Source organism: Microplitis mediator, chromosome 1 (genome assembly GCF_029852145.1).
Source record: "Microplitis mediator isolate UGA2020A chromosome 1, iyMicMedi2.1, whole genome shotgun sequence".
NCBI lineage: Eukaryota > Metazoa > Arthropoda > Insecta > Hymenoptera > Braconidae > Microplitis > Microplitis mediator.
Genome location: NC_079969.1, coordinates 2516217 through 2524648, shown reverse-complemented (window position 1 = coordinate 2524648; position 8432 = coordinate 2516217). Strand labels below are relative to the sequence as shown.

At 35.7% G+C, this 8432-nt stretch overlaps 2 protein-coding genes across 2 annotated transcripts; one reads left to right on the top strand and one right to left on the bottom strand.

Moving 5' to 3' along the window:
* The first annotated feature begins 867 nt into the window (after positions 1–867).
* On the top strand, positions 868–5661 carry LOC130666448 (squamous cell carcinoma antigen recognized by T-cells 3). The gene is made up of 4 exons (XM_057467455.1): positions 868–1014; positions 1078–3105; positions 3165–3312; positions 5222–5661. Exons 2-4 carry the CDS (start codon positions 1093–1095, stop codon positions 5644–5646), a joined length of 2586 nt encoding a protein of 861 aa, XP_057323438.1. The 5' UTR covers positions 868–1014; positions 1078–1092; the 3' UTR covers positions 5647–5661.
* On the bottom strand, positions 5660–8432 carry LOC130666457 (uncharacterized). Its single transcript, XM_057467466.1, has 3 exons — positions 7853–8432; positions 6232–6577; positions 5660–6071 (listed from the first exon to the last, which is right to left on the bottom strand). The coding sequence occupies exons 1-3, from the start codon at positions 8081–8083 to the stop codon at positions 5707–5709; spliced, it is 942 nt and encodes a 313-aa protein (XP_057323449.1). The 5' UTR covers positions 8084–8432; the 3' UTR covers positions 5660–5706.

The window sequence follows — 8432 nt, the reverse complement described above, 5'->3', positions numbered from 1 at the left end:
GAATAGTGACTTTATTGGAGTGATATTTATTTTTTATTGATACTAGATCCATGACCTGTCTAATGATGATGATGATCGTCAACAGTAAGTGCCTAAAATATGATACTGAAGTTAGCAGACGTCTGACAGTTTTTGAATTTTTTTAAAAACGATTAACTATAAAAAAAAAAATATTTTGAAAAATTGCACCTATAGTTTATTAAATTTTCTACATGTGTATATTTTTAGTTTCTTTTTTTTTTGTAATGTCTTTGTTGAAAAAAAAATCCGAAAATTTGTAACTGTCTGCTAACTTCAGGATCGTGTCTAAAATTATTAATAATTAACACGGCTGCGAAAAATTAAATATTTTTTAAATTAACTCTTGAGTTAATTATTTAATTTTTAAAAAATAATCAATCAAAAAAATCATAAATTCGATTTAAAAAAAAATTTATTTGAATTATAAATTAAATTATTTTTCAAAAATTCAAAATTAATGATATTGAAGTTAGCAGACGTCTGACAGTTTTTACATTTTTTTTAAACGATAAATTATTAAAAAAAAAATATTTTGAAAAATTGCACCTGTAGTTTATTAAATTTTCTACATGTGTATATTTTTACTTTTTTTTTTTTGTAATTCATTTGTTGAAAAAAAAATTCGAAAATCCGTAACCGTCTGCCAGCTTCCGGATCGTAAATTAACTGATGATGATTACGATCATCAAAATTTAATTATAATTAAAAAACTAATAATTAAAAGTCACAAATTACCTGTTTATTTCTCTCCATTCGTTTTCGCTGCTCCCGTTGTATTTCCCGCGAAAATTTAAAAATAACAAATGGCGACGCGCAACCTCCTGAGCTCCTGAGTTTTTATGTTCCCCTGATACAATTTAAGATTTTCTGGCTCAAAATATCGCCGTACGGCGCAAGTTTCTCATTTAATCTCATAGAAAACAAGTAACCTAACTCTCATAAATGTAAACAATCAAAACAATCGAAAACAAATAAATTTATTACAAAAACCAGGTACGTATTTTTTAAATTTATTTTTACCATAAAAAAAAAAACTAAATATTTATAAACTGACAGGAAAAAAATTTAAAAATGGAGGAAATGGACGTGGATGTAAAAGAAAGTGATCAAGATGACAGACTGGAGGGTGAAAATTCCGATGATTCAGAAGATCAGTCAAAGAAAAATTCCCTTGATCCAGAAGATGAGAAGAATGAAAACTCGGATGATTTTGAAGGCAAAGATTCTGGCTCCGAGTCCGATGATGACGACGAATCCGCGAAAGCTGAAATAAATGAACTGAAATCCAAGCTGGAGGTGAATCCCTACGATTACTCAAGTCATCTAGCCTTGATAGCAAAACTCCAGTCCCTGGGTGAGCTGCTGGAGCTCCGAAAAGCGCGGGAACAAATGAGCAGCATCTACCCTCTGTCCCCAGAGCTCTGGCTGTCTTGGCTCCGGGACGAAATATCTCTGGCAGTGACCGAAGACGAGAAGGCAGCAGTAAAAAAATTATTCGAACGCGCAGTGAACGATTACTTGTCACCCGACATCTGGCTCGAGTACGTCCAGTTCGCGATCGGTGTCTGCATCACCGCGGAGGTCCGCGAGCTCTTTGAACGCGCGTTGACCGCGACCGGACTTCACGTGACCCGCGGCGCCGTTACCTGGGAGGCCTATCGCGAGTACGAGAGTATTTTGGTATCAGCAGTAGAAGACAACGACCGCGAAGAGCAAATTAATCGCGTGGGAACTCTGTTCCGTCGTCAATTGGCCTGTCCACTGCAGGACATGGACAAGACACTCGCCGAGTACCAGCACTGGCGGTCGGATGCCGGCAAGAGCTGCAGTATCAGCGACGAAATAGTCTTGGCCGGTTACAAGCGCGCGCTCGCTGACCTAGAAGCTCGTAGAGTTTACGAGGACAAGTTGCTGTCATGTCAAGCAGACGACGAACTCTACAATACCTACAGGCTCTACCTTAACTACGAGAAGGAACACGGCGACCCTGGACGAGTTTCCGTCCTCTTCGAACGGGCCATCACTGACCTGAGTCTCGAGTCCCGGCTCTGGGAGGACTACATCCAGTACTTGGTCTCGACAATAAAACTAGAGGACGTTCTAGCCCGGGTTTATTTGAGGGCGAGCAGAAATGTCCCCTGGTGCTCGAGTATTTGGTGCCAGTGGATCAGGTCACTGGAGAAATGGTCGAAGCCGCTGCTGGAGATCCAGAGTCTGCTAGAGCAGGCCCTGACTGCTGGTTTCCCAACCGCTGATGATTACAGGAAAATCTGGATTACTTTCTTGGAATACCTGCGCCGTCGGCTTGACGACAAAGGGGACGACGATGACGCCCATGGCAAAGCGCTGGAGACTATCAGGACGGCGTTCAATCGCGCGGCTGAACATCTCGCCAAGTTATTTGGCCTCTCAGGAGACCCTCAGTGTGTTGTGCTCCAGTTCTGGGCGCGCACTGAAGCGATCCATGCTCGAGATATGGAGCGCGCGAGACAACTGTGGACTGATATTATGTCCCAAGGACATTCTGGTACCGCTGGAACCTGGCTGGAGTATATTACGCTGGAAAAATGCTACGGGGACACTAAACATCTGAGGAAATTATTCGCCAAAGCTCTGGCGGCGGTGAAAGACTGGCCGGAGATTATTTGCAACGCGTGGGTCGACTTCGAGCGGGACGAGGGGACTCTTGAGCAGCTGGAAATTTGCGAGATTAAAACCAAGGAACGGCTGGATAAAGTTAAGGACCAGAGAGCTAAAGTTGAAGTCGAGCAGAAGGTGATCAGTCCGAAGACGCAGAAGCCGGTCAAGAGAAAAATCGAAGACGGCAAGTGGAAGAACTTGAATGCCAAGGTCGCTAAAGTTGACAGGGGGGAAAAAGTTGATGGCCAGGGAGATCCGTCCGAGTGGAAACCTGATGAAGTTGACCCCCAGGTTACGGTTTTCGTCAGCAACCTGGACTACGACGTCACTGAACAGGAGATCAGGGACGCGCTGGTGTCCGTGGGTCCGATCGCTAAATTCAATCTGGTAAAAGACTTCCGCGGGAGGAGCAAAGGCTTCGCTTACGTCCAGCTCAGCGACGCGGTAAGTTAATTATTTTTTTTTCTTGGGACTGGTTAAGAATTAATTGATTATTTTTTCAGAAAGCGGTCAGCGATGCACTGAAACTCGATCGCACGCCAATCAAAGGTCGACCCATGTACATTTCTCGTTGTGATCCTGATAAAACTACTCGTGGTACTGCGTTCAAGTACCAGTGCAGTTTGGAGAAGAATAAATTATTTGTCAAAGGTCTGATTTAATTTTTTTCTGCGGGTGTCAGAAGGGGGTAGAATTTTTTTTTGTACAAAAATTTCCCGCTCTTATGGTTCACGGGTTAGGTACCGGGAGCCGGGTTGCAAAAATTAAATCTTGAGTTAATTAGTAATTTTTTTTTAAGTCCAAAATAAATTTGATTATTAATTTTAAAAATTAATAATTAAATTTATTTTAATTATTCATTGAAAAAAAATTATAAATTATTTTGAATACGCGGTAAAAAATCGAGAGTTAATGCGGAGTGATCACGGATTTTATTTAAATTTGAATTTACTCCGTAGCTGGTTCTGGAGTAAGAAAAAAAATTACTCCGTATACGGAGTCAATAAGAAGTTTTTTTTACAGCGGAGTGATATCGGATTGGGCTGAATTTTATTTAAATCCGCGTTGCCTCTGAACTGGAGTTAAAAAAATTCAGTTATCTGGTTCGCATTCACTCCGGATTAAATTCGAAAATTTATTTCAGTGCAAATTTATTTTAATTATTGATTAATGAGCAAAAACTTTTTTACCAACAAATCAGTGAAATATAAAAACAAAATATGTAACATCAAAACTTTTTTACTCCAGAGGTTAACATCCGTGTGAAAGTTCTAACTCCATAAAATTCAGTAAAATATTAAATATGGACTTAGAACTTTCACACGGATGTTAACCTCTGGAGTAAAAAAGTTTTGTTGTTACATATTTTGTTTTTTTTTACTACACTAATTAATACAAGTTCGTGTTTATTATTAATTTTTACAATTATTTTTTAGTTTTCCTGAAAAATTTAAGACGAACTCAACTAAAGGCCGCGAAATTCAAAATTTACCATTCGATAATTTTCTGATCCAAGTCCCTGATATTCAAAAAAATTTATAAATTCATTTCATTTTTTTCAATTAAAAAAAAAATTTTTAATTCAAAAATTTCGAATCCTGACTCCGAGCCTCAGAGGTGCGAAAAAATTCCATACAAAATTTTCTCTTGAATTTTTTTTTATTTCAATTCGTCTGGATGTTGAATAAAATTTAGAAAAAAAATTCCCGCTCTTCTGACTTCCGGTATCTGTCCCAAAAATCATAAGGGCGCGAAAAATTTCATAAAAAATTTTCCCTTAAATTTTTTTTTTTTTTCAATTCTTCTAGATGTTGAATAAAATTTTTTAAAAAATTTCCCGCGCTTCTTATTTCCGGTATTTGCCCCAAAAATCATAAAGGCGCGAAAAAATTCCATACAAAATTTCCCTTAAATTTTTTTTTATTTCAGTTCTTCTAGATATTGAATAAAATTAAAAAAAAAAAAATTCCGCTCTCCTGACTTCCGGTGTCTGTCCCAGAAATCATAAGGGCGCGAAAAAATTCCATAAAAAATTTTCTCTTGAATTTTTTATTTAAGTTCTTCTAGATGTTGAATAAAATTTTTAAAAAAATCCCGCCCTTTTGATTTCCGGTGTCTGTCCCAAAAATCATAAGGGCGCGAAAAATTTCATACAAAATTTTCCGTTGAATTTTTTTTTTATTTCAGTTCTTCTAGATGTTGAATAAAATTAAAAAAAAAATCCCGCCCTTCTTATTTCCGGTGTCTGTCCCAAAAATTATAAGAGCGCGAAAAAATTCCACACAAAATTTTCCCTTGAATTTTTTTTTATTTCAATTCTTCTAGATGTTGAATAAAATTTTTTAAAAAATCCCGCCCTTTTGATTTCCTGTGTCTGTCCCAAAAATCATAAGGGCGCGAAAAAAAATGCAACCAAAATTCGAACTAAAAATTCTTACATTTCCTATGAAAAAAAAATTTCACGCCCTTATCTCTTTACCTGCTAAGATTCGCCCTTACGACACCACATTTTATTTCTACCAAAAAAATTATTTAAAACTAAAAAAAAAAATTTTCACAGGGTTGCCCTTGACGACAACAAAAGAAGAATTAGAAAACATTTTCAAAGCCTACGGAGCTCTGAAAGACGTCAGATTGGTGACCTACCGCAACGGGCACTCGAAAGGACTCGCCTACGTCGAGTTCGCTGACCAGAGCAGCGCCTCCAAGGCTCTGCTCGCCACCGACGGGATGACCATCGCCGACAAAATAATATCCGTCGCCATAAGCCAGCCTCCAGAGCGCAAGAGGCCCGATTTCACCGACATTCCATCTTCCCACGGACAAGTTAAGTCTCTCGGAAGCACGACAACCGCGCGCACTAGTTCGGCCCATCCAAAAACGATGCTGTCCATGGTACCAAGAAGTGTAATTGCTCCCAGCAATGGAGTCAAGGACAAACCGAAAAGCAACGACGAGTTTCGTAAAATGTTTTTGAAAAAATAAATATACAAATAAATAAATTAATTAATAAAAATTATTATTTAGTTTATGAGTCTGTACAAATTAAAGATGAAGAGTCGACGGTCTTTTGAGACGCGGTGGTGGAACTGGAACTGGAACTGGAACTGGTTCTGGTCCGCATCTGGTCATCAGCCATTTCTTGGCTTGTCCAGCGTAGTAATAGTACGCGTAAATAAGCGCGAGTCCTGCCAGGACAATCAGCAGACATGTACCAGAAATAATAAAACTCAAGTACCAGTACGGAGTCTCGGTAACTTCTGGCCAGTCTGTGGGTTCTGTTGATGAAGTATTCGATGAATCTTCAGTCGATGACGGTGTCTTTGGTAATGCGAGTGCTGGGTAATTGTCGCCTATTGTTATGTCCGCGCAACCGCGAAATTCTTCTTGAGGTCCACAGCCGACAGCGCCTGGAATTATTTTATTCAAATTAAACTTTCGCTATTGAAAATTCGATTGGGTAATTTATTGCATTAAGGGACATGTACTTTCTAAATTACTCGGTCGTTGAATACTAATTAGGGATTATTATGATTGTTATTAATTTTTAATTTAAGTTATTTCGTTTACCCGTTCCGTTGCCGCAGTCACCCCAATTATTACCGGCGACGTAACGCCACTGGAGGACGCACTGGGCGCAGGTCAAGTCTGAAGGTAATTTGTAGTACGCTTCGAAGATTTTGTTACCCAGGCCTGGATAGTAACGGGCGGTGCCGTTTTTCATTGTCAGTATGTTTTTGTTCAGACAGTCTTGAGTTACTTCCTGGCCCCGGGTCGTCATTGGACACACGCCGAATTCGAAGTACCCGCGGTGGTTTGCTGTTATTTGGATCCTTATGGGGATCAGTTGGCTCGTTTTATACTTGCGGACTATGATACTGTTGCCGTATTTTCCTCCTGTCTCGTGTGCTCTTGGCTAAATTTTTTGAATTTTTATTATTATTTTTTTTATAAATTTTGAGGAATTAAATTTTTTGAGTAAATGTAGCGGACATAAGACAAGTTTTGAATTACGTATTAAAAAATTTGACAATTAAATTGTCTATGGTGTGATGAAAAAAATGCATGTACTGATTTTCAAATTTTCTACGAGCCCATTTTTTTATTTTTTTGGTTAAATAATTTTATTTTATTATTTTGAAATTTTAAAAATTGTCTGATGACGGGCAACTTTACTGTCATAAATTTTTTTGAATTGTTGAGGCCGAATAAGTTTGAAATAAAATTTTTTTTCAGGTTCAAAATTTTTTAAAAAATTTTACGAGTAAATTTTGAAAAAGATAAATATTCTTTTATTGACCTGAAATTTTGTGAAAATTGTTTATAAAATATTACGACTTAAATTTTTGTAAAAAAATTTTTATCAGTTTTAAAATTTTCTAAAAATTCTGACAAATTTTTTAGAAAAGACAAATATTCTTTTAATTGACTTGAAAATTTTTAAAATAAACGATTTGGGGATTTTTGTAAAGACAGACAAGAATTTTTTATCAGTTTCGAAATTTTCTAAAAATTATTTTTCAAAATTTTACTGCAAATTTTTGAAAAAAGACGAATATTCTTTTTATTGACTTGAAAATTTTTAAAATAAGCGACTTGAATTTTTGTAAAGAAGACAGACAAGAATTTTTCATCAGTTTCAAAATTTTCTAAAAATATTTTTAAAAAATTTACGGCAAATTTTTGAAAAAAGACGAATATTCTTTTTATTGACTTGACAATTTTTAAAATAAACGACTTGAATTTTCGTAAAGAAGACAGACAAAAATTTTTTATTAATTTTAAAATTTTCTAAAAATTTTGACATAAAAAAAATACAAAAATTTTGTTTTCTTCACTTTTTAATTTTTTAAGAAAATTTAACGACTTTAATTTAAAAAAAAAACATTTTCCATTTAAAATTAAAAAATTTTTCCAGAAAAAAACAAATTTCTTTTTTTATAAATTTCAATTTTTCAAAAATTTCTCAAAATTTATACTCAAGTTTTTCTACAACGAAAAAAAAAATTCTTATATAAATTCCAATCTAAAAATTCATTTTTAAAATTCTCAAAATTTTTAAGAAATTCAACTCAAATTTTTGAAAAAATCCTGAGATAAAATTTTCTCAACCAGCCTCAACTATTAAAATATCAAAAGTATTCCTTGTCCTTAAAAGGTCTCAGCAAATTCGCACAAAAAAAAAAATTACCGGTTTAATATCCCAAGCGTCGCCGCAAATTCCACAGTTTCCTTTATTCCGCTGCCATTGTCGCGTGAAACCACCGCAATAACACTCATTATCATTGTAATCATGCGGAGTATCAAACCCATATCTCCACATTGAAGCTCTCGAAGGTGGTTCTATAAGTCTCCCATGTCCTTCGACGTTTCCTCCCAGCGAAAAAATAAAAATCGCCGCAAACGTCACCCTCAGCTCCATTTTCCGTAAACTTTTTTCCCTCGTCGTTTAAATAAAACTGAATACAAATAAAATATAATGCACCTTAAATACACATACCGATAATTGATTCTTTTGTAATTATATTACAATAGATAAAACAACATATATATCTATATATTATTAATATATTCAATTTATAAGACAATAGAAATCATTTTATTCCAGTCACAAATTTATCTAGGAATGTCGCGGCTATTTATTGAACATATTGATTAGTTAATTAATTAATTTGTTGATTATTTTATCAGTTAAAATTAATTTCAATGTAAACTAAAGACCGCGAGCGTTTGAACCGGTTGTTAACTCTGGACTAAAGTCGACTTTGATG